General features: G+C 45.7%; 1 protein-coding gene across 1 annotated transcript; it reads right to left on the reverse strand.

Moving 5' to 3' along the window:
* Positions 1-11: 11 nt before the first annotated feature.
* On the reverse strand, positions 12-26,581 carry CDCA7L (cell division cycle associated 7 like). Its single transcript, XM_044293254.1, has 9 exons — positions 26,440-26,581; positions 13,769-13,885; positions 11,067-11,375; positions 5,468-5,536; positions 5,196-5,378; positions 3,683-3,814; positions 2,467-2,616; positions 1,533-1,669; positions 12-1,090 (listed from the first exon to the last, which is right to left on the reverse strand). Exons 1-9 carry the CDS (start codon positions 26,464-26,466, stop codon positions 1,060-1,062), a joined length of 1,155 nt encoding a protein of 384 aa, XP_044149189.1. The 5' UTR covers positions 26,467-26,581; the 3' UTR covers positions 12-1,059.
* Positions 26,582-27,294: the final 713 nt, after the last annotated feature.

Consider the following 27,294-nt stretch of genomic DNA (forward strand, 5'->3'; position numbering starts at 1 on the left):
ATCAAAAACAGCACTGTGTGAACTAGCATTAAGCTTTTATTTAGTACATGTCACTGGCCAGCAAAACCATTAGTGGAAATGTATCATTCCATTTGTGCCACAAAACTAGTTTAAAGTCACATTTAGTTTATTATTTTTTTGGTACATGCCTCATTTGAAGAAAAAAAAAAGTTGCGATTCTTTGTGCTATGTCACTCTCGCCACTTGAGAAAAACAGATGGGCGCTAAATCTGCAGTACACGTTATTAACTGTGCCCACTTTATCAACTGCAACTCATTAAAAAGACAGTCTTTCTTCTATTGGCAGGTGGTGTACAAAAATTGGAGCAACATCTCTAGACACAAGTGTTACATTAAACAGATACTCCTAATTTAAATCAACTACCACATGAAGCATAGTGGAAATCAGGCAGACCTTAACTTCCCTCATGATAAATTGTCTTGCCTTTTGAAATCACTTTCAAGAAAGTATAAATTGAGTATTACAAATTCTGGTCCAGGTTCCAGACAAGAATTTACATCCATCATATATAAAAACTATACAAATATAGAGAACTCTAAAAGAATTAAAGCATTTACAGTAAAACATTCAAGGTTATAGGCATCGGGGAAAAAACATAAATCAAAGTGGCAGAAGTTGCAGATAAAACGTTCTATAGGAACAGTAAAATGATTCTAAGCAACTGTTACAGCTACAGTATAAGATCAAACCAGCACGGGGTAAGTAGAAACCTGCCATTAAAACCCATCGTTAGAATCTCAAAGTCTAAAATACAACTTGAGGCGTGTAAAATCCAGCTGACGCCCCCTTAAGGTTACTTCTTTCATCTTAAAAGGCAAAGACATGGCAACACAAATAACCTCATAATAAGGAATATCTAGCTGTAGTATCAGCAAGGCATCAGGAACACTTTAAAAAAAACTAATAAAAGGTGCCAAATGAAATACTCTTCTATTCAACAGTTGGGATGTCAAATCTGAGCTTAGTGAACACGTGACTAAGCCACAATGCATTGCACTGCACTGTTATACCATCAGCTCTTTCTTTAAGGGGCAGATTCAGTCGTCTTCCGCCAGCCGCATTTGTAAGCTGAAAAATAAAGGCGCAGGAACAGCATTTACCAAAAAAATTATAACATGTACTCTGTGTTTAAAATGAAATACTATATTGGATGATGTTTCCCTAAGCATTTTTTAATAACTTAAAATATTTATTGCTTTGTATTATACTAAAATTATATCAGGTATAAACTGTGGCGAGCTGATGATCCTCGGGTCAGCACTTTGTAATTTGCTGTAAATAAGGAACAATCTTCACGTCTCCCCGCCATGTGATGGAGGCATGTACGGGAGTTACATTACTGTTTGTAAATAAAGAATAATCACTGTATAATCAGAGGTTCCACTACTTTGTTATATACACTTGGGGCATCAGTGTAACAGTTTTCTGGGGTAATTGCACTGGAAGGAATGAGATGAATAAAATATGGCATTTATCACGCATTTCTAAAACACCAGTGTCCACTGCTCACCTTTCAAGATACTCTTTGACATTGTCATAACCAGAAAACTTTGCCAGGTGAATAAGCATTCCTGTGGCACAGCGACCATCTCTCTTACGACAGTAGCTGCAGTTACAGATGTCACGACAAGGAGGGCAAATCCATTCCTATGAGAAAAGTATAGAGGACTTGAATAAGAAAAGATGAACATCCAATAGCAATGGCAAAGAACATGATAAGGATAAGAGCTAGCGTTAAAGTTTTCCGGTATTGAGTTCCATCACAGGGGCTCAATACAGGAAGAAAAAAAAAAAAAAAAAAAAAAGCTTCAGTTTTATCCTAATGCATTCTGAATGGAAAGCATCAGAAGGTCTTCGGTTCAGTCCCTCTTACGGTATTTGGCCGAAGAAAATACCGCAGCATGCGGAACACTTGCCAAAATGCCGGATCTGGCATTCATTTTCATTGAATTTCATTGTATTAATGCCGGATCCGGTACCAAGTGTTTCAGAAAACCTGAACCGGTTTCCCGGTCTGCGCATGCATAGACCTTTAAAAATGCGGGGAAAAAAAAAATACCGAATCCGGTATTTCAATGCATTTTTCAACCGGATCAGCATTTGTTTCCGGATGCTATCAGTTTGCATATGGATTTCCGGATCCGGCAGGCAATTCCAGCAATGGAACTGCCTGCCGGAATCATCTAACGCAAGTGTGAAAGTACCCTAAGAAATGCAAAAGAAAAATATACAACCTTCTCCAGATGCAAAATGTACACAACTGAACAGTGTAATTAACAAATAAGTTTATTTTTACTAGGTAGAGGAAGAAATAGACAGACAATGCAAGAAAAAAGTCACTTGTGTCCTGTGACTTATGTGCTGCATTGCCTATTGAGATGGCAAAGGTTCTGCACGTAAAATAAGTGACAAGCAGATGTCTATTTACAGCAGCTGTTACTCACAGGGTCCAAAAGTGCCTCCCGCACATCTTCACCATAGCGATTTCTTAAACATGGCCCACAAAACTGTCCTCTGACTCCCCCACAGCCAGGATTGCGGCAGAAGGTTTTTGTGTCGGTTGTTTTCTGACGACACTGGTGACAAGTGCTTCCCTAGAAAAGGGTGTAAAGAATATCACAAAATCCTATTGTAAAGGCCAAATATGTGTCTTTCATACCAACCAGACATTAATGAAATATAAATGCAGGTGTAGTAACAACATAAAAATAGTATTTTCCTTCCTCCAGCTATTAATTATATCTGTATGTAGATAGTGGACACTCAACCCCACACAGTGCAACTTTGGTTCCTTTATTGCACAGACACAGCAGTCTTCATTTTAATCCGCTGGGAGCGCCTGCACTCTCAGCAAGGACAAGGAGTGCAAGCTCTCTGCAGACGCCATTAACACAAGCATAAACCAGCCTTCAACGTCCCTGGAGCTGAAGATAACAGCCTATAGAACCAAAGTAGAGTGATTTAACGCTGGGTTCACACCTGAGCGCTCTGAAAGGAGTGCTCTGTATGCGCGATTGTACGGGCGTTTGCAATCGCGCATACAGAGACAAGCGAACGCCCATTGTCGCGCGTTCCCGAAAGTCTATGTACGGGAACGTGCGACAAGACGCCCCAAAGAAGCTCATGTACTTCTTGGGGCGTCGGGCGTTTTACAGCGCGATCGTACGCGCTGTAAAACGCCCAGGTGAGAACCATTCCCATAGGGAATCATTGGTTTCTCCTTGTTGAGCGTTTTACAGCGCGTAGGAACGCGCTGTAAAACGCTCAGGTGTGAACCCAGCCTTTGAGGGGACAGCTAGATCTAAGAAGAGTTAAATGAAATGTATTGTTTTGATATGGGGCTGAAAAAATATATATATATATATATATATATATATATATATATATATATATATATATATATATATATATATATATATATAATAAATAATCTATGAGGGTGCAGTTACCAGTTACTCTTTAAGGGGTTAATGATAACCTGTCATGTCATTTTACCACTCTAAACTTGCCATAAAAGACAAACTAACATTCTATCCAATACCATGAGCTCTGAAGACTTCTTTAGATTCTTCTAGAGAAGGGGCCTAGATTCTAGAAGGGCCCTAGAGGTTTGACATCCCTGCCAAAATGCTATTCTAATAAGATGAAATAGTATTTTACCAAGATTTTATCATAAGTTTTATCTTTAACAGTCACTGCAACGTTGTCCAACTCCTCTTCTGTGATGTCTTCTACAGCACGATAGTTGCTTTTTGATGCCCTCCTCCTTCTCCGAATTTCTTCACGATCTTCCTAATATACCCCAAAATAAAAATAAAGGATTAAACTTCAAAATACATAAATAAAAGGTAGAACTAAAGTGTATTCTGAGGCAATAAAGCTTTATGCACAAACAAACCGGAAAAAAAACATCTAAATGCAACACCATTGTCTACTATATGCTCAGTCCTATTTTCAACGCTGGCAGCGCGTAGCTCATGAAGGAAGCCGCTGGCTTGGTGGGTATATAAGGTGTGTGATAGGCTGTCTGCTCACATATTCCTCGTTGCCGTCATGGGTACAAGCAGTGATTTTATCAGAGTTGCAAAAAGGGACGATTATGGATGGCCATCAGTATTTCTGAAACAACGCAGTTTGGGAACTATTCGCACGCTGCTGTGGTGAAAGTGTGTTGAGTGGACAAATGGCACCACTGCAAACAAGCAACAAGGAAAATGTGAAGCACCACGTACCTTTATGTGAGGTGAACGTCAGCTACAAAGGTGCATGAGGGTGGACCAACACGCTACAATGGAGCAGCTCACTGCCAAAAATGAACCAGATAGGGCTACCAGATGTGTGTCTAAAAGAGTTCAGTCAACCATACTGCATATAGGGCTCTGAAGGATAACAGGCTAAACTAGATGGACAGATGTCTTTATTCAGCCTTATAAAACTATGTTACTATGAAGGAGAGGGATGGTCACTGCACCTCTGCTAACAAAATTAGAAAAGACTTCAAGTTCCACGGCCATTTTGGAATTGGACCTCTGCTGATTGGCAAAGGGTTTTTGTTCTCCGAGTCACATTTTCAGCTTCATCGAACAGATGGATGATGGTGGGTCAGGCAAGGAACATCAGAACACAAGCTGGTGGTGGCAGCACTATGGTCTGGGGAATTATTTCTTGGCATTCTCTGGCCCACTCATCCATATGACAGGCGCTCTCAACCAATGTGGGTACGAATCCATGTATCCTGTATACAGTCATAGATGGAAGGCTGTCAATCACCAATAGGGAGGCAGTCCTGACTTTAAACCTCAGAACAAGCAGGATGTCAAATTAATGAATTCAATTTATACTGAAACTATGCCAACAAAACTATGTACTACTCTGCTCTGCTCTTCTTACTGCTATAATATTCTGCCTGCTGATTAATTTTCATGGCGACCGGTCCCCTTAACACAGGGTTTCTCAACTCCGGTCCTCGGGACCCACCTACCAGTCATGTTTTCAGGATTTCCTTAGTATTGAGCAGGTGATATAATTAGTGTCAATGCATCAGGACTTACCACAGGTATTCATTCTGTGGGATAGTCTCAAATCCAGACTGGTAGGTGGGTCCCGAGGACCGGAGTTGTGAAACCCTGCCTTAACATATGAAGAAATCCACTTCTTACTGTTTGATACTTACATCACTCAAGGGGCGCCTGAATGCACTTTTACCATACTTCTGGAGATGCTCCGCAAACTGCAAAGCAGAAGCAGTAAAATTCTCTAGCGCAAAATTTTCTTTTGGTCGAGCACTGCGTGTTGGATTAGTGCGCCTTTCAATGGGACCTTCAGAAAATGATCGACGGCTTGTCTTTTTCTGCTTCTAAATAAAAGCGTAAACTAAAAGTTATATCTTATAATTCACCTGTCCCAGAGTACAAAAGCAGTCATTTCATAGTGGTAGCAACTTACAGAAGGGGTAGTGGTTTTCACTGGAAACAGTTCAGGCATGGAGTTCAGCTCTGCAAGAAGTTGAGCAAGCTAGAACAAAAAGGAAAAAAAAAAAATTTAAATGGTTCATTTGAGGACTAAAAGGGCCATTTACCGTCACCATCTACTGTGGCCAACGGTATACTCCATAATTTAACATAATCAATCGTGTAGGTCTGCTACTTCTAAGGCTATATCTACATGCAGTGAATATTTTCCGCAAGACAGAGGGCCTAGAATCAGAGGAAAATCACTCCACGGGACATTTTACTTTTTGCATTGTAATTGGTGAAATTTTCCACAAATACAGAAAATTCTGCAATTTTTTTTCCTATTGCCTATATAATGGGATTTGTAATATCCCAGACTTTCTAACAGGATGTAAATTCTACCATAAATGAGATTGCCAAAACGCTAACTGTAACCCACCGCTCCCTGTAACTTATTTATTTATTGCTCAAATGCAGACTCTTTGTATTTCTGAATCCCCTTTTGCAAAAAGCCCCTTTGTGAAAAATTCAGGATTACACTTAACGGCAATTTTTCCATGAGCCCATGACAACGCCCTTAAGAGACCGCCTCCATCCAGGACAGGAACTTTCGTGGAGAGCTCTTAAAGAGAGGCTCTGCCCCTATAGCAGCAATTAATTGCGAGAACTTGTCTAAGGCCCCTTTCACACGGTCGAGTATTCCGCGCAGATGCGATGCGCAAGTTGAACGCATTGCACCCGCACTGAATCATAACCCATTCAGAAATGGGGCTGTTCACATGAGCGGTGATTTTCACGCATCCCTTGTGCGTTGCGTGAAAATCACAGCATGCTCTATATTCTGCGTTTTTCACGTAACGCAGGCCCCATAGAAATGAATGGGGTTGTGTGAAAATCGCAAGCAAGTGCAGATGCGGTGCGATTTTCACGCACGGTTGCTAGGAGACTATTGTACTATGCATTCTGTATTCAGAATGCTATTATTTTCCCTTATAACCATGTTATAAGGGAAAATAATACAATCTACAGAACACCGATCCCAAGCGGGTTTGGGTACCAAACATGCGCGATTTTTCTCACGCAAGTGCAAAACACATTACAATGTTTTGCGCTCGCGCGGAAAAATCACGCGTGTTCCCGCAACGCCCGTGTAAAAGAGGCCTAAATCTAACTTGTAATGTCGAGAAGAAAAAAAAAGTAGGTACAGAGACTTGCCGGTAGCAGCCCTGCAAATTTGTTCTAAGGATGCATCAGCCATCGTTGCCCAAGAAGGGGATCTGGTTGAGCGAGCCCCAAGTTCCAAAGGTGGAGGTTCACCTGCTGAGGCTAAAGAGATAGCACCCACTATCCATCCGGCTAAAGTTCTAATCTAGACCTTATTACCCTTGTTTCTTCCTGCAAACTGCACAAACAGTCTAGAGGATTTCCTCCAGTGACTTTCAAATATTCAGACAGGCATCTTTTAAAGACAACGGAGCCTCCTTTTCTTTCTCGTTCTTTGGGGACTGACACAAAGATGGGAGACCAATATCTTGGGATCTATGAAACAGAGACCACTTTAGGTAGAAACCCACCATTTGCTGAAAGATGGCAGGGGAAATCAAGCTCAACAGGGGGGGCCGTGCTTCAAAGCCGCAGCCAGATAGCAGAAAACTCCTAGCATGATCCTGCAGGAAAAACCCCAGCAGGAGGTATCAGCCCTTGCCAGGATCAATGATACCTCCCAGACATGTTGGCACCTACATTTCATAAGGAATTATGAATCGCCCGGCCATCGCAGGCACAAACTGGATACATATTTGGGTCCCGGTGGCCACGATGAACGTGCCCATGGTCTTTGTTTGAGAATGGGATGCCAAGGAAGGGAGATATCCATATCTCCCCACAGAAACCAACTAACGGTACCAAGTTTGGACTCTAGTTGTAGCCGGAACCCAGGTGGATTAATTGGGCCCGGAACCATCTTCCTGCGACATTCTGGTCTGGGGCTATGAGCCCTAAGGGGATTTATAGGGTAGGAGGGGTGGACCCTACCCATATGCGGGGAGGGGAGCGGCCAGCTACAGGTCATTAGCCCATGCAAGCCAGCGGGCGGCATCTTTTTCTGAAAGGGGGTCACCGTGCAAATGTGTTTGCAGAGATCTGGAAACCAGCTGACATCACTGCCCTCCATGTGAATACAGCAAAGGAACTTTCATCTTAACTGGTAACTGACTTTCGCTCTGCTGAAACCTGTTGTAACTATATCACCTGTATCTGTAAACTCAGACCAATGTATATATCCTCTATGTATATTGTGTTATATCTAGTGAGCCCTTAAGGCAATTAAATATATAATTTAATCTTGTGCCATCTTGTATCTCGATCACAAATCCCCCACGTCCATGTTTCAGCCTAGTTATAAGCTACCGCGGGTTGGTTTCTTACCCTATATAATCCAGTTAGCAGACCGGGTTTATATCAAACGAGAAGCTGGTGGCAGATACCTGGGCTTAGACAGCGCTGTTTTCACTGCGGCAGTGAAAAGGCTCTTTAAGCTTGTTGCCTCTCTGTGCCTGCGTGGAGAGGAGGTGTGTGTAAACTGTACCAAGCTGACCTTACCTGCTCCTCTGGAGGGCGCCACCATTGAGAAGGTAATAGTGAGGAGGGGCCTGTGGCCGCTGCGCCACCAATGAGAATTATCCTCAATAAAAATATAGACTGCGGGTGCCGGCCGTATCACATACCCTGCACCCGGTCTCAATGACAGGAAACAGCAATCCCGCAAACGGAGGCAATTTACCCCTCAATTGGCACGGTTCGTGCTATTCCTGTCATTGGGGGGGGGTGGGGAACGGTGACCTGATCTTGGTGGGCAACTAAGATATTAATGTATGGGGGCAACAAGGAAACAAGAGTACATATTTTGAGTGTTTTTTTTTTTCTCTAAATTGGCATTTATCGCGATATACATAGTTATTGCGATAAATTTCTTAATATCGTTATCGTGGGAATATTTTTGATAATCGCCAAACCCTATCCCCACCCGGTCAGACTGGCATCAGACTGGTGATTGTTACTTGCTCCTGTAGAACCCATGGGAAACCAGAGTCCGATTTGAAGGCTCTAGCCACCAGGTTAAGGACTGTATCAGCTGAGGGGTGAGGAAGCGGAGCATCCAGCAGGGACAATGACACCTGCCACTCTTAGAATCTGCCACTGAAGCGTCCTGGAGCGAAACAGGGCCCAACTCACAGCAGGTATTGTGGAGGTCATTCTTCATAATACTGCCATCCCTTGCCTGATAGTTCGATTCTTTGAGGCTACCAGTCTGCACGTCTTCTCTTATCCAAGATATCTTGCGCTGAGGGAGGATGCAATGCAGATTCACAGAATCCAAAATCAGCCCTAGAAACACACATTCTTGAGAAAGGGTCAGGTTTGACTTTTCCCAATTTACTTGCCACCCAGGTTTCACTAGAATTTCTATCATTTCTAGAAGACGAGAGGGTAGAAGATCTACGGAATCTGCCACCACTAAAAGATCGTCCAAATAAGGAATAACCAGAATGTCCATTTCCCTTTTGTGGGCCATAACCTCTGCCATCAGTTTCTTAAAAAGCCTGGGGGCTTATGATAATCCAAATGGAAGGGCTCTGTATTGTAAATGATGAACTTGACCTTCCATAGACACAGCTACTCAGATATTTTAGAAAATCGGCATGAATTGGGATGCGATAGTAGGCATCCTTTATGTCTATGGTAGCCATTACACAGTCTTTGAATAGATGTTTTATTGCAGACTGTACAGATTCCATTCTGAACTTTTTGTATTTGAGGTACTGATTTAAGTCTCAGGTTTATAATCATTCTAAATGATCGCCTGAGTCGTGGGCCACCCTCGTGAACGGGAAATAAAAAGGGAACAGACCTCTTGTTTTAGTGCCAAGTCCTTCACAGAATTTGGAACTAGATTTGTAATTTTTAGCCTTTTGGTGGGGGTGGGGAGTGAAACTCTAGCCGAAAAAAGTCCTTTATGTTACCAATTATCCAGGGGCTTGCCGAGATTCTTTCCAAAGCCCGAGAAAAGAGAAAAAATAAAATAAAGTCTTCCCCCCACGGGACAGTAACAGTCATTGTTGACCAGACTTAGGCCCTGAAATAGACTGGGTATTAAAGAGGAGTTCCTTATCCTTTCTACCTCTGTTTTCTTTCCAATTATTTTGCTTTTTGTCTGCTTTGTTGAAAGTTTTTCAGTTTCTGTGAAAAAAAAAATGTTGTCTTCTAGGGGGTCTGGAAACAGAAAAACCATTTTTATTGTCCGAGGCTTCCTCAAAAAGGTCATCCAAAACCGACCCAAAAAGGAAATCTCCCTGGCACGGGATAGAGCAAATCCTATTTTTTTAACCTGTGTCATCAGGTCACCCCTTAAGCCAAATGGCCCTCCTAGCTGAATTAGATAAAGCTGCTGACCTGGCATTTAATCTTCATGCGTCAGCTGAGGCATCCGAAATAAAGCTCACCGCTTTAAAGATGGTTGGAAACACCCCTAGCAGCTGGTCTCTGGAGGTTTTATTCTGGATATGGGATTCTAACTGTTGTAGCCATAACTTTAAGGACCTCACAAAAATAAAAAAAAGGTCTACCCGCGGTTTCTTTGTCTGAGGAAGAGTTTGAATCATCTAGGATTTCATCTTGCTAATTCTCATTGGAAGATTCGGAATCAGATATTATATTAGAGTGACCCTGCTGGGACTGCCCAGGAACACCGGCCCGACAAAAAGAAGTTCGGGACCCAGATGGATTGCCCCAGACTTAGCAGGCGCCTCCTAGCGAAATCTTACGCCGCACCAGGTAACCCCTATAAACTATGCACATCAGGGGCTCCTGCAGCCTAACTCTAGCTCTCCACTTTAAAGTCCTATCCATAGGACAGGAACTGGTGCTATAGGGGCAGAGCCGCTCCTTAAAAGCTCACTACGAAAGTTCCTGTCCTGGATGGAGGCGGTCTCTCAATGGCCCCGTCATGGGCGCAAGGGAAAACCGTGGTGCAATTGTGCCCGATTTAATTTTAAGTTCAAAATTCTGTCCAGGTTACTTTTAAAGGGGTTAGAGTTACTAAATTTCAGCCTTCTTTCACACAGTCTGGATCTAGCTATACACAATAGAAAACAAGGCCAAATCTGTCATCTCCATCTCTGCTTAGGCATGTTGAATTTTACAGGGGTTTGCCTGGAGAACATTTTTTGTAAAAAGGGCCATAATGGGCTAATAAAAAAAAAAAAATTTTTATACGAGTCTTAGAGATGCATATGGGAAAATAGCCAGAAAAACATCAAACACAGAGCATGCTGCGCCTCGAAAAATGCACTGAGGGAAAAACGCCACACAAAATGCTAAAAAAGCGAGAGGAAAAAAACCATGTGCGTTACTAGGATAAGCAGCAGATTTATTGTCGAAATTTCTACATTTCTTCCATAGCTCTGAACAGGGTTTGTAAAAATCCACGCAGTTGCTGCTGCTCCTTGGATGTGGAATAGGTTTTCAGTCAGACATTTGTGCTGTGTGTGAACACTTATGATAATGGCTTTACCTATTGATGCAATACTTACGACGGCTTTATTCTCCTTAATGTTCATCGCTCTTTTGGCGAGGGCGTTTGAATTCTCCCGGTTAGACACATTCTCTCCATCAGAACCAGGTGCGGAATCCTTCTTGTTTCCGGTTATTGCAGTCTCCTTCTTTCTGTTCTGGACTGGCGTCACTTTAGGAGTACTGGAAGGCTTCTTACCCTGATTTGAAAGCCTCTTGTTGGGAAACTGCAGAGCAATGCGCAGCCCAAACTTTCTCTTTTTAAGCGGTAGGGATTCCTCTGCACTGTCTGAGAGCACGTCTTCTCTGTGATCATCATCACTCACATCCTAAGAGAAAAACATAGGACACAGTAATGCTCGGTGATCTACAGAAAGCGTTTGATCTGTGATCTTCGTAACTGAACAGAAAAATTTATGAAATGTACCATGGGTGGTCAGCTCGTGGTCTCCATACAAAGACCAATACTACGCTAAACACAGCCGTCTGCTTGACACAAGCTGGTACAGTAGGAGAAACAATACTGCTTTCACTGAAACACTGGATGCAATCGCAGACAGTCACAAAACTGACTGAAATCGTCAGAATTTTATTGACCGCATCCTGACACAATCCGTATTGTTCGTGTGAAAGAGGCCTAAAGTGAGTAGAAGGACAACCAACCAAGAATAAGCAACCTGAAAAAGGGATAAGTCAAAACCATGGCCTCAGCTAAGACTTTAGCCCCAGACTTCCAGTGGTGTTCACATGTAGCCAGAGGTCACACTATTTTTGTTCCAGAAGAATAAAAATACTCCTGTTAGCACTGTTGAGGACTATTTTCAGCAGAAAAGGAGTATGTAATAAGACATTAAAGAGGACCTTTCACTAGAATAAAAAATCTAAACTAAGCATACAGACATGGAGAGCGGCGCCCAGGGATCTCCCTGCACTTACCATTATCCCTGGGCGCCGCTCCGTTCTCCCGGTATCTTCATACTCAACTGGGTGGAGGCTCAACTGGGTGGAGCCTGTCGGCGTCTCCTTCTCTGGCTGTAGCGCAATCGCAGCGCTCAGCTCGAAGCCCGAGAGGTTTTTTTTTTCTCTCAGGCCATGAGCCGAGTACTGCGATTGGCCAGCGCTACAGCATGAGAGAAGGAGACGCCGGCAGGCTCCACCAAGTTAAGCCGAACATATAAAGATACCGGAGCCTATACCGGGAGAACGGAGCAACCCCCAGGGATAATAGTAAGCGCAGGGAGATCCCTGGGCACCACTCTCCATGTCTGTATACTTAGTTTACATTTTTTTTTATTCTAGCTAAAGGTCCTCTTTAAGCGCTATTTGTTATTTTTAAGGCCGCAACTAACGACTAGGGATGAGCGAATCGACTTCGGATGAAACATCCGAAGTCGATTCGCATTAAACTTTGTTCTAATACTGTACGAACTGTGATACCTTGGAACCGAACCAGAGTTTGGGAAATGTTTTTTTCTAGTACACATTAAAAGGGAACCGGTCATCAACTTTATGCTGCCCATACTAACGGGAGCATAAAGTACAGACAGGTGAGTTGATTTCACCGGTCTGTTATTTAAAAGTTAAAAGTAAGTGGTTGCCGAGAACCAACATCACAATCATTGCAGACTGGGCCTGGAAAAGAGTCCTGGTTATTCATGAATTCCTGCTCTCCTGCTGATGACTGGCAGTCTTCTACCTAGTTTTCTCCCTTTCTCTCTAGGAGAGAACTGCCAACCATCAGCAGAAGGACGGGGAGATTGGGAATAACCAGGACTCTTCTCAGGTAGATTTGACTCTTTTCAAGGCCTGGGCTGTAATAATTATAAAGCTGGTTCTCGGCAACCACTTACTATTAGCTCATGAGTGACACATCGCTGAAGTCAGCATTTCTGTCACTATTGTATGCTGCCCTCAGTGAGGTCAGCATAAAGTTGATGAAAGATTGCCTTTAATTTATGAAGTTATTACGTGAAGTCTAGCGAGACTTCACAAAGCAATAACTTCGGCTCATCGGAGCCTATACGGTCTAATACTGTATGGAGCTCCTGCTCCGTACAGTATTAGTACGAAGTTTTATGCGAATCAACTTCGGATGTTTTATTATTAACCTGCAACTTATTTTTTTATTCCTACTAGGGGACAGTATTTATAATGCATTATAGCCCATCACTGGACTAGTGACAGACTGCCTATTGCGTCATCTAATAGCCAGTCTAGTTAGGCCCCTGCTGCAATGTCCGATGGTGGCAGAAGGAGCCCCGTCCCTCTAACTACCTAGATGCAACAATCGCTATTGACTCTGAAGAGTTAAGTGGCTAGCATTGAAGTTCTCTCCAGTGTCGGCGGTTACAGCAGGAGCCTGGCTTCGCTCACTGACGGACTCCCGCCGTCATCTGAAGCCCCGCACCAGTGCAGTCTGTTCAGTTCCTCCCACTAATGGTGCGGGCGGCAGGGACTAAACACGAAGCTCCAGCCCGAAAAAAGTCTCATGCGTAGAGTTACACAAGTCTTTTTCCAGAGAGCAAGACTGTAAAGGCGTTATCAGCGTCCTCTACATGTAGCAGTACACTTTTCCCATCCACCAGATTTTCTAGCAAAAAATACGGTATATAAAATTAGTGCAGAAATTAGAGATTTTTCTACCACCTGTGGATGTACCTCAGTTATTAAAACCAGTGCTGCACAAACATCAGAGACGTGCAGAAATCAGTTTCCTTCCCACCTGATCCTCCATATCTTTCTGTGAGAAGCCTTCAAAATCTTCATTCTCTGAAGCCCCGTCTTCAGTGAATATTCTATGTAGCTCTTCCGTCATGGATTTAGGATTAAAGCGTCGCTTCTGTAGATCGAAGAAACACAAAAAAAGAGTTTTAGATTAATTACACACTTGGCTTATGTCCCAGTCTCGACATTGCTATGAACGCGGCCAGATTACAACGGTGTGGTAAGGAGCCATAATGGGGGGGGGGGGGGGGGGTCTACTAGACCTTCTTGGAATCGGTGCTCAGAGAATATAGAAGTATCCCCAGGAGGCACGTGGAGTCCCAGCAGCTCTGCGCTATAAAATCACTGCACACAATCTCTTCACTGAGAAACTAAGGCCAAAAATTAACGTTTAGAATATACTTTTCCTCTCAAAGATATTTGCCGACCTCTGCTACCACTAAATGAACAGCAGCGGTTTCCTCCTGCTCCGAGACGCATTCAATCACTGACCACAAGATCTGAACTCTGCAGTGATAAATGAAGCACCTCAGTTACTAGAGACGACTGGTGTTCCAAAACCTTGTGACTTCTAACCCCTGCTAAGACATTACCTCACTGTGCAAAGCTGCATTCCTCATTCATTTAAAGGGGTTTTCCTATTAGGATAGGTCATCAGTATCAGATCGGTGGGGATTCGACAATCAGGACCCCCACCGGTCAGCTGTTTGAAAACGCACCAGTGCTCGCAGTAACGCCATGGCCTTCTCTCAAGTTTCCATAGGCCAGTGACATCACATTCATCGATCTAGTGGCCTAGGTGCAGCTCAGCCCCAGAAGTGAGTGGGGCAGAGCTGTGATACCAAGCACAGCCACTATAGAATGTATGGCGCTGTGCTCACCGGAGCACCAGAGTCTTCTCAAACAGCTGATCAGCGGAGGTGCTGGGTGTCTGACCCCAACCAATTAGATACTGATGACCTATCCTGAGGATAGGGTCATCACTATTAAAGTCAAAGAAAACCCGTTTTAAAGCGGACATGGATAGCTAGGATATGCCGTCAGTGTCAGATAGTTTTGGGACCCACAATTCTCTCCAGAATGGGGCTCCCCAAAGTGAACGGAGAGAAGCCAGCATTCGTGGCCACCCGCCATTCACTGCTATGGGACTTAAATAGCAGAGCGCACTTATTTTGCTATTTTTGGAACTCCAACCGCAATCAATGGAGAGCGCACCCTTCCTTCACCATGGGGGCCCTGTTCTGGAGATAGCAGTAGGTCCCAGAGGTGGGACCCACACCTATCTGAGATTGATGGCTTATCCTGGGCGATAGGCCACCAATGTCTAGGATGAGCCTACCTCTTTAAATTTGGAGCAGACTGAGAAAATGGACGTGACTTTGGGTCCCCAATCCGGGAGATGCGGTGCGGAAGCACAGATTGGAAGCACTACGGTGTCCTTCCGTGGCGTTTCTGGCCGTGCCTCCGCACAGCAAAAAAGTAGTGCATGCACTACTTTTTTGTAGTGCGGACCCCATTCAAATGAATGGGTCTGCGATCCGCTGCGGATGCCCCACGGCCGGTGGCCTGTGCACTGCGTACTGCAATTTGCGGCCCGCAGCACAGGCAGGGAGCCCTTACATTCATGGGCATGAGCCCTAAGGGTTACATAGCATCATAAATCAATACAATTCTATGCAATCCAGTCAGTGCTGGGAGCACAGGACAGGTGCTTACCCCGACACACACACTGCGAGTCCGATGCATGGAACTTGCTTGTGTGAACGGGGCCTAATACTTTAGATGACCCCTTTCATTCTGGTGATCAGACGCACAACTGCACATCAAACTGGCTTTATCCCTGAAACCCTGCACTAGATATAATAGTCTCAGTTATTTCTCAGGTTTCTATTTTTTTTTTTAGAAAACTTTTTTTTTGCTGTGTCAAGTTCTTCCTAGACTATACAAATGTGCACACCTGTCTATTTAGGGGGCCTGCTTTGCCAATGCAGAGTTACAGAGGCAGCAGAAGAAACGCTCATTTTCCTCCCACTGCAAACCATTTACGTGGCTTGTACTGTGAGCTCCTCTATTCAGCTCTATACTTTTTGCCTAACTTCAAGGAGTCGGCCTCACCCGGGGTCTGCCGCAAGCCGCTAGTTACGCCGGGGAGCGGCTGAGCTTACCTGTGAAGACATTTTACTTCCACATCTCTATGAGGTTAAATTGAAGCACTGGAAAATGTAACATTTTAATGACTTAATGGAAGAATATTTGTGAGGAGCTGTGAGCCATTTTTACAAAGAATGAAAAATTACTTTCAAGAGAAACTGCATTAGCTCCTTTGCCTTTGTGCTGCTGTGCCACGTCCCTGCTGCGCATACTCTGCCCTAAATTATTTCCCCCCCCCCTTCAACCTCTGCTCCCGAGGAGCCAGCTTCAGGGGGATCACAATTACTGATTAGGAACAAAGAGCCAACGTACTTCACCCCATGTAATGCTGGGAACTGATGGGCTTTAATTAAGAAAAACTTACTGCTGAATTTCAAAAGGCTACTCCCCTCCCCCCATCACGACTATTAAAAACGTTTCAGGACTCCCCTCGATGATTTTCAAGAGTCTCATTAAACTGTTCATAAGTCCCGTCAAAACTAAAATGCCTCACTTTAAAATATGTACTTTGGTCTATATTTAATATAAAAAAAAAAAAAGCCAAAGTAGTCAAAAACCTAACACAATGCCTCGCTGCATATAGTTGTACGGGGATTTTTAAAGGAAAAGTCAGATATTGTAAGTCAGGCACAGACAGCGTTCAGAAAGTATGAAGTCATGATTCGCCGCTAGGTTACACATCCCCACACAGAAAATACAGTCACCTCCCCTCCTCGACACCCCCCATTCCTCCCTCTTAGAACACAGACAACCCATCATTTATTATCCTTCTTTAATATTTCCATAAGGGAGTGACAACACGCGTGTTAGTGGCCGTTTATAACGCATATGCTTAATCGGGAAGTATCGAGCGGGACCTGGACCTCCCATTGTTTCATGATACAAGTCCAACTGTCACCCTCTAAGTAGTGGTAAAGTGGGAGTGTTACCTATGAGCAATAGCTCCCCGGAAGGGGTTGTCAAAGATGTTATAGAGCAGGAGGAGCTGAGCAGATTGAGATCTAGTTTTTTGGGAAAAACATTCAGTAAAACTTGTAATTTATACATTTATATCTCTGCTTTTTCTGACTTCAATTGTTCACAGGGCAGGGGATATCAGAGATTGATAGCATTCCCTGCGTAAGTGTGTATACAGAGATAGCTGTCATCTAGGGTTGTCACGATACCAAAATTTTTATTCAATTTCAAGGTCATAAAAAAGTATTGCGATACTCAATACCATGCGGAAAAAAAAAAGAAAAAAAGGAAAAAAGAAAAAGCAGTGTGCATTCCGCATTTAAAGAAGACCCTTCACCTGGAAAAACATTGTGAACTAAGTATCATGCCATATACAGCGGCGCCCAGGGATCTCGCTGCACTTACTATTATCCCTGGGCGCCGCTCCGTTCTCCCGTTATGTCCTCCGGTATGTTCGGGGACTTGGTTATAGTAGGCGGAGTCTGCCCTTGTTCTGCTGGGTGTCTCCTCCTCCTAGGCTGCAGCGCTGGCCAATCGCAGCGCACAGCTTGGGAGAAAAAAAAAAAACCACAGTCCTATCCTATTTTTGAGGGGGACAGGGTGACAAAAAAAAAAAAAAAAAAAGCCAAATCGCGTGTAATTTTTTTCTATTACGGCGTTCACCGCATAGGAGATTTTTTACATTTTAATAGTTTAAACTTTTTTGGAAGTGGCGATACGCAATATATTTTTTTTATTGTGTTTATATTTTTATATGTAAAATTGTGAGAGGGGTGATTGAAACTTTTTTTTTGCTGTTCCCCCTAAGGCTACTGTCACATTAGCGTTCGGGTGTCCGCTTGTGAGTTCCGTTTGAAGGGGCTCACAAGCGGCCCCGAACGCATCCGTACTGCCCTAATGCATTCTGAGTGGATGCGGATCCGCTCAGAATGCATCAGTCTGGCAGCAGCCTCCGCTCCGCTGGCGGACACCTGAACACTGCTTGCAGCGTTCGGGTGTCCGCCTGGCCGTGCGGAGGCGTGCGGATCCGTCCAGACTTACAATGTAAGTCAATGGGGACGGATCCGTTTGAAGAGGACACACTATGGCTCAATCTTCAAACGGATCCGTCCCCCATTGACTTTACATTGAAAGTCTGGACGGATCCGTCTGAGGCTACTTTCACACTTAGAAATTTTTTAACATTATAATGCAGACGGATCCGTACTGAACGGAGCCACCGTCTGCATTATATGAGCGGATCCGTCTCAGACGGATCCGCTCTGAACGCAAGTGTGAAAGTAGCCTAATAGAGATCTATTAGGGAGAATAGGATTTTACTAGGGATCGACCGATATTGATTTTTTTTAGAGCAGATACCGATAATCTGTGAACTTTCAGGCCGATAGCCGATAATTTATACCGATATGCTGTGAATTTTCATTTTTGAAAAAAACAAACTCCTACACAAATCTGCTGAAAATGAATGTTTATTGTTAACGTGTAGGTTTTTTTTGTAAATCTTTCTTTTTCATTTATACTTAATATTTTGGTGTTTGTTTTTTTTTTTTTTACTAACTTTTAGCCCCCTTAGGGACTAGAACCCTTGTCCTATTCACCCTAATAGAGCTCTATCAGGGTGAATAGAACCTCACACTGTCCCTGCTGCTGTGTGCACAGAGCAGCAGGGAGCAGACTATGGCGGCCAGGGCTTCAGTAGAGTCCTGGCTGCCATGGTAAACGATCGGAGCCCCAGGCTTACACTGCTGGGGCTCCGATGGGAACTGCCACCAATGATTAATACTGGGGGGCTTGGGAGCTGGCTGCAGAATCACATAGTCGGCTCCCGGCCCTCAGGTGCCGCACTAGTTCTGATTTAGGCTACTTTCACACCTGCGTTAGGTGCGGATCCGTCTGGTATCTGCACAGACGGATCCGCACCTATAAATGCAAACGCTGGTATCCATTCAGTACGGATCTGTCTGCACAACTAAGTAAAAAAAAAGTCTAAGTGTAAGTCAAGTCTTAAATCTGATCTCACAGGCGGACCCAGAGACGGCAGTGTGAAAGTAGCCTTACATTGTCCCTGCTGCACTGTGCTTTGTGCACACAGCAGCAGGGAGATTACCATGGCAGCCATGGAAGGCTTCAGTAGCGTCCTGGCTGCTCTGGTAACCGATCGGAGCGCCACGATTACACTGCTGGGGCCCCGATCAGAAGCTGCCACCGCCACCATTGAATATACTGAGGAGGAGGGGACCCTGTGGCCACTGCCAGCAATGAAGATAATACTGGGGTGGGGGGTGCACTGTGCCACCAATTATTATAATTAGGGATGAGCGAATCGACTTTGGATGAAACATCCAAAGTCTATTTGCATAAAACTTTATTTCAATACTGTACGGAAAGAGTATTAAAATAAAAAAATATAAAAAGTATAAAAATTATTAGTTTGCGAAGTCTCACAAGACTTTGCAAAGTAATAACTTCGGCTCATAGGAGCCAATACATTCTAAAACTGTTCGGAGCGCTCGCTCCTACAGTATTGAAACAATGTTTTATGTGAATCGACTGTGGGGCACTAACAGAGACCAGCAAGAAAAAAAACCATCTTTGTAAATGTGACCCACTGTGTACACTGATAATTTGCACGTGCGTGAAAAAAACCCGAACTTCTTCACTGAAGTTTGGGTTTGGTGTTCTATTAATTTAATTATTATTTTCCCTTCTAACATGGTTATAGGGGGAAATAATAGCATTCTTAATACAGAATGCTTAGTAAAATGTGGATTGAGGTGTTAAAATAAATTAACTCACCTTATCCAATTGATCGCGCAGACGGCATTGCCTTCTTTCAGGATCTGCAAAAGGACCTTTGATGATGTAATCGCGCTCACCACGTGGTGAGCGCGGTGACGTCAGCGCAGGCCCTGAAAGAAGACGACGATGCCGGCTGCGCGATTAATTGGATGAGGCAAGTTAATTTTTTAACCCCTCAATCCACATTTTACTAAGCATTCTGTATTCAGAATGCTATTATTTTCCCCTATAACCATAAGGGAAAAAAAATAGAAATCATACAGTGAATACACTTTAACGGGGTCCGGGGTTGCTTTCATTCCTATCGTCTCCTAGCAACCATGCGTGGAAAAAAAAAAAAAATTATTATAATACTCACCACATCTGCACTTGCATGCGATTTTCACACAGACCCATTCATATCTATGGGGCCTGCGTTGCGTGAAAAATGCTGAATATAGAACATGCTGAGATTTTCACGCAACGCACAAGTGATGCGTGAAAATCACAGCTCATCTGCACAGCCCCATTGAAGTGAATGGGTCCGGATTCAGTGCCTCAGTTCACCTCACGCATTGCACCCACACGGAATGCTCGCCCGTATGAAAGGGGCCTTAGTCTCCACATACACACAGTTTTACTCCAGGTTTCCAAAAAACCCAGCCATTTTTCTTCACTGCTGTAGGTCAGCTTTAGGCTAGGGCTACAGAACGACAATAGGGCACAACTACACTGCTACATGCATCCATCTTGGATGGATTTTTTGAGACTACGGTGTCGCAGTATGACACCATAGTCTATCATTATAAAAATTGATGAGACAAAACGTCGCATGACACATGTCGTCATGTAGCACTAGCATTAAAGGGGCAGGGCGCTGTGGAGGTCACTGTCAAGGGAGTAGGGTGCTGTGAAACTCACTGTTAAAGGGGCGGGCTGCTGTGGAGGTCCCATTTTAAAGTGGCAGGGGACTGTGAGGGGGGGGGGTCAGTGTTAAGGTGTGGGGGAATTGTGGAGGTCACTTATGGGGGATACTGTCGATATCTTTTAACGACACAAAGAAAAACATTAAAATGAAATAGATGAAATATACCCGTGCGAAGCCGCGTCCTTCTGCTAGTATAATAAATATATAATTATATATCGGACACAGACAAACAACTGACATGCAGAAGATTTAAACATCCCCACGGCAGGTCAATTGTCACGCATACAATATACACGATGGGGGTCATTTATCAAAGAATGGCGTTTTACACCGGTCTCCGATACCACCTGTGTTGCCGGATAGTGCGCGCAGGCTTCGTGTTCTCCAGCCCCAGACCGGAGTAGACTTCAGGCTTCATTTACGCCAGGTTAGTGAATTTTTCCAGGGCTGATGGCGCCAATGCCATCACACCCCTGCCACTGCCCATAAATGGTGCGTTTTTTTTTTTTAAATGTAGTTTTGGAGCAGATTGTCTGCTCTGTATGCGCATAAGATCCGCATAAATTTCCATGTTCTGCAGAAAAAGTGTACATGACATTTGTGTACTCCCATCCTCTTTTCTGGTACTGTACAAAGCTGCGTTTTTTTCTACAATGAATTTGCGCAGAAAAAAAACACACGTATTCTGCAACATGTGCAGGTGGCCTTGGGGTACGTCCACGTGGGAAGGATACACTGTGGCTCTGCAGAGGGAAATCTGTGGCATCCCCGCAGCATTTACACTACAACAAAATCAGGACCATTTAGTGCGGATTCTGCTGCATTACATCCGATACGGCTGCAGACAACGGACAGCAGACCTTTCCCATGTGGACACTCCCTTAAAGGGGTTGTCTGCAATAAAGATATTATGGGCCTGTCCCCAGCATAGGTCATTAATGACAGATTTGTGGGTGTCCGACTCCCAGGACCTCCGCCAGTCAGCTGTTTGAAGGGGCGGCGGCACTGGTAGAAGCGCTGCGTCCTCTTCGCCGTTTACATGCACGATGTCTCCCCTACAGCAGTGTAATGACCGCTGTACCTCTCATTCAAGTGACTAGGACAGGAAGCTGTAATTACACTGCTCCACTGCTACAGGGAGGCGGCGTGCAGGTAAACACTGACGAGGACGCCTCTTCAAACCACTGACAGGCGGGGGTAACGGGAGGCGGCCCCCTCAGTGATCTGATATGGTTGATCTGTCCTAAGGATATGTCAATGTCTGTAGCCCAGACAACACCTTCAGAAGGACAGGGGGTAACCAACTGTTTGGTTGGGGTCCTACCGCTGGGACCCCCAACAATCCCAAGAAAAGAGGACCCATTGTGATGCAGCGGCAGGTGGAGCATGCCCCTTGCAGCTCCATTCATTCTCTATAGGACTGCTGAAGATGGCCGAGTACAGCTCCATCAGACTGGAGGAACAGGACCCCCTTCTCAGGCTCGGTGGGGGCCCAAACACTGGGACCCACACAGATCAGAGAGTTATCCAGTATCTGCTAATCCAGCCGCCTAAAGACTACTTTCACACTAGCGGCAGGACGGATCTGACAGGCTGTTCACCCTGTCGGATCCGTCCTGCCACTATTTCGCCGCTCTGTCCCCATTGACTATAATTGGGAACAGGGCCGGACTGAAAAGTCGGACATGCAGTACTGTTAGTCCGGCGGCCTCTCGCCGTGCTGTGCCGGAGCTCTGGTCCCCATCCCCATTATAGTCAATAGGGACGGAGCAGCAGTCCGGCAAAATAGCGGCAGGGCGGCTCTGACAGGGTGGAGCCTGTCGGATCCATCCTGCCGCTAGTGTGAAAATAGCCTTAGGGTACTTTCACACTAGCGTTTTTCTTTTCCGGCACAGAGTTCCATCCTAGGGGCACAATACCGGAAAAGAACTGTTTTATCCTAATGCATCCTGAATGGAGAGCAATCCGTTCAGGATGCATCAGGATGTCTTCAGTTCAGTCATTTTGACTGATCAGGCAAAAGATAAAACCGCAGCATGCTACAGTTTTAGGGCTCTTTCACACTTGCGTTGTTCTTTTCTTCCGGCATAGAGTTCCATCGTCGGGGCTCTATGCCGGAAGAATCCTGATCAGTTTTATCCTAATGCATTCTGAATGCAGAGAAATCCGTTCAGGATGCATCAGGATGTCTTCAGTTCAGGACCGGAACGTTTTTTTTGGCCGGAGAAAATACTGCAGCATGCTGCGCTTTTTGCTCCGGCCAAAAATCCTGAACACTTGCCACAAGGCCGGATCCGGAATTAATGCCCATTGAAGGCATTAATCCGGATCCGGCCTTAAGCTAAACGTTGTTTCGGCGCATTACCGGATCTGACATTTAGCTTTTTCTGAATGGTTACCATGGCTGCCGGGACGCTAAAGTCCTGGCAGCCATGGTAAAGTGTAGTGGGGAGCGGGGGAGCAGTATACTTACCATCCGTGCGGCTCCCGGGGTGCTCCAGAGTGACGTCAGGGTGCCCCACGCGCATGGATCACATCAGCCATGCGCATGGGGCGCTCTGACGTCATTCTGGAGCTCCCCGGGAGCCGCACGGGCGGTAAGTATACCGCTCCCCACTACTACTATGGCAACCAGGACTTTAATAGCGTCCTGGCTGCCATAGTAACACTGAACACATTTTGAAGACTGATCCGTCTTCAAATGCTTTCAGTTCACTTGCGTTTTTCCGGATCCGGCGTGTAATTCCGGCAAATGGAGTACACGCCGGATCCGGACAACGCAAGTGTGAAAGAGCCCTTATCTCCGGCGAAAAATAAAATAAAATGAAGACTTGCCTGAATGCCGGATCCGTCATTTTTTTTCCCCATAGGAATGCATTTGTGTTGCATTCGGAATGCCGGATCAGTCCTTCCAGTCTGCGCATGTGCAGACCGAAGGTAAAAAAAATTAATGCCGGATCCGTTTTGCCGAATGACACCGGAAAGACGGGTCCGGCATTCATATTTTTTTTTTTTTACAGCATTTTTCTGACTGATCAGGATCAGTCTTAGGGTACTTTCACACTTGCGGCAGGACGGATCCGACAGGCCGTTCACCATGTCGGATCCGTCCTGCGGCTATTTCGCCGTGCCGCCGGACCTCCGCTCCGTCCCCATTAACTATAATGGGGACTGGGGCAGAGCTCCGGCGCAGCACAGCGGTGCACAGCGAAAGGCCGCCAGACTAAAATTACTGCACGTTTTTAGTCCGGCGGCTTTCGCCGTGCTGCGCCGGAGCTCCGCCCCCATGGCGAAATAGCCACAGGACGGATCCGACATGGTGAACAGCCTGTCGGATCCGTCCTGCCGCAAGTGTGAAAGTACCCTTACAAATGCGATCAGTTGGCATACATTTTGCCGAATCCAGCAGGCAGTTCCGGCGACAGAACTGCTTGCCGGATTACTCTGCCGCAAGTGTGAAAGTAGCCCATGGGTACTTTCACACTTGTGGTTTTTCTTTTCTGGCATTGAGTTTCGTCGTATGGGTTCAATACCGGAAAAGAACTGATCAGTTTTATCCTGATGCATTCTGAATGGAGAGCAATCCGTTCAGGATGCATCAGGGTGTCTTCAGTTCAGTCTTTTTTACTTTTCAGGATGGAGATAATACCGCAGCATCCTACGGTTTTATCTCCGACCAAAAAAAACACTGAAGACTTGCCCGAATGCCGGATTTTTCCCATAGGAATGTATTAGTGCCGGATCAGCCATTCAAAATACTGCAATGCCGGATCCGTCCTTCCGGTCTAATCATGAAAAAAAAAAAAAGACAGATCCGATATTTCAATGCATTTGTAAAATGGACCAGGATCCTGATCAGTCTTACAAATGCCATCAGTTGGCATACGTTTTGACAGATCCGGTGTTCTGTCAGAAAATCTTAAATCGTCAGATTCCTTTACCCCGGGTGTGCACCTCCACACAAGCACAGTACCAGGGCATGGGTAATTAAAATTACAGTGAGCGTTGACTTATGGACACTGCGCGTGCACCTAACCACGCATGCACACTCAGGGGTAAAGAGATCTGACGGTCTTTTGTCTTGTTGAATCTCCTTACCCTCACACTGTGCATGTGCGGATTGAAGCCAGCAATGAATCTGAAGTGCGCTGTGTAGTGAGGGTAAGGAGATTTAACAAGACAAAAAACAGTCAGATCTCCTTACCCCTAAGGCTGCTTTCACAATGCCATTTCTGGGTCCGCCTGTGAGATCTGTTTTCAGGGATCTCACAAGCGGCCCCAAACGGATCAGTTTAGCTCCAATGCATTCTGAACGGATAAGGATCCGCTCAGAATGCACCAGTTTGGCTCCGTTCAGCCTCCATTCCGCTCTGGAGGCGGACACCAAAATAGTGCTTGCAGCATTCTGGTATCTGCCTGGCCGTGCGGATCAGTCCTTCACACTAGCGTTCGGGGCTCCGCTTGCGAGTTCCGTTTGAAGGCTCTCACAAGCCTAATGCATTCTGAGTGGACGCGGATCCGCTCAGAATGCATCAGTCTGGCACCGTTTGTCCTCCGCTCCGCTCAGCAGGTGGACACCTGAACGCTACTTGCAGCGTTCGGATGTCCGCCTGGCCGTGCGGAAGCAAACGGATCCGTCCAGACTTACAATGTAAGTCAATGGGGACGGATCCGTTTGAAGATGACACACTATGGCTCAATTTTCAAACGGATCCGTCCCCCATTGACTTTCAATGTAAAGTCTGGACGGATCCGTTTGCATTATCATGAACAAAAAAAATAATTTTTTTTTTTTTGTTTGTTGTGATGCAAACTGATCCGTTCTGAACGGATCTAAGCGTTTTCATTCTAGGTGCGGATCCGTCTGTGCAGATACCAGACGGATCCGCACCTAAACGCAGGTGTGAAAGTAGCCTTAGTCAATGGATACAGATCCATTTACATTGACACAATATTGGTGCAATTGTAAACGGATCTGTCCCCCATTGACTTTCAATGTAAATCAGGACGGATCCATTTGACTTAGACTTTTTTTTTTAAACTAAGTGATGCAGACGGATCCGTACTGAACGGATACCAACATTTGCATTATAGGTACGGATCCGTCTGTGCAGATACCAGACAGGTCCGCACCTAGCGCAGGTCTGAAAGTAGCCCAAGTCAACGCTCACTGTCATTTTAAAGTACCCATGCCCTGGTATTGCGCTTGCGCGGAGGTGCACACCGCCAGCAGTCACGTGGAGTAAGGGAATCTGACGATTTAAGATTTTCTGACAGAACACCAGCAGGCAGCTGCCGGATCACTCTGCCGCAAGTGTGAAAGTAGCCTAAAAGTTATCGTTTCAAATAATGAATCTCTATGGGGAGCAGCGATCCCTCGCCCCATACAACAGGGGCAATCACTGACATGAAAGCAATGTTTGGAACACACACGATGTTCCCGGTGATTGCCTCCTGGCAGGGGTGTAAAGGGCCCTTTAGAAGGGGTTAATAAACCGCCCCCATTAAAGTTTTTTTTTTCCATGAATAACCCACATCCCTATTGGCTGGCATTCGCCTGGAGGGGACACAATCTACATCATAAGTGGTAGGGCACAAGTCTGAAAACGTAGTGTGAACCCTGCCTTTGACTGGTCGCTATGAGCAACGGCCCCAGCCGTATTACAGCTCGGTGCCATTTGTGGCTGATTAGGACAGTGCGGTGGCGGCACACGGATGGGCACATGCCCCTCATCAGCTCCCCAGCCACGTCCCGCACACGGCGCGCCTTCTCTCCAGTGGCGCCAAATCCGGAGCTACCCGATTCTCCTCACACACGTGGAGTGGACACGGTGCGGGGTCGGGGTCCTCCTCACCTGTCCTGCTGCGGTGGCCCGGTCCATGGCGGGGGTGTCCAGATGTGTACACGGTAATAAGTACAGATGTTGTGGTCGGGGAAAGTTCACACAACAGCCGCGTGCTGCAGAGCTGAGTGCGGGGGGAGGACCGGCTCCGCCCTCTGCGTGACCCGCACACCACACCCCGCGCCCAGGCCCTGCACATATATACAGGCAGTGCTCAGGGAGATCACCTCACTGGTGGTACAGCTGCAGCACCCCCCTGACTGGTACACCACCGCCTCTTCACTGGTATAGGAGTGGGGGGTGTCCAGATGTTGGGGACGGGAAACTTCATAAAACAGCCGCGTGCTCTAGAGCTGAGTGCGGGGGGACCGGCTGTACCCTCTGGGTAACCCGCACACCACACCCCGGGCCCTGCACATATATAATATATATAGTCAGTGCTCAGGGAGACCCCCTCACTGGTACAGGACACCCCTCACTGGTACAGGACACCCCTCACTAGTACAGCACCCCCCCTCCTCACTGGTACAGAGCACCCCCTCACTGGTACAGCACCCCCCCCCCCCTCACTAGTACAGCACCCCCCCCTCCTCACTGGTACAGAGCACCCCCTCACTGGTACAGCGCACCCCCCTCCTCACTGGTACAGCACCCCCCCCCCCTCTCACTGGTACAGGACACCCCCCTCACTGGTACAGCGCACCCCCCTCTCACTGGTACAGGACACCCCCCTCACTGGTACAGGACATCCCTCACTGGTACAGGACATCCCTCACTGGTACAGCGCACCCCCTCACTGGTACAGCACCCCCCTCACTGGTACAGGACATCCCCTCACTGGTACAGCACCCCCCTCACTGGTAAGCG

The sequence above is a fragment of the Bufo gargarizans genome, chromosome 5, assembly GCF_014858855.1.
Source record: "Bufo gargarizans isolate SCDJY-AF-19 chromosome 5, ASM1485885v1, whole genome shotgun sequence".
Taxonomy (NCBI): domain Eukaryota; kingdom Metazoa; phylum Chordata; class Amphibia; order Anura; family Bufonidae; genus Bufo; species Bufo gargarizans.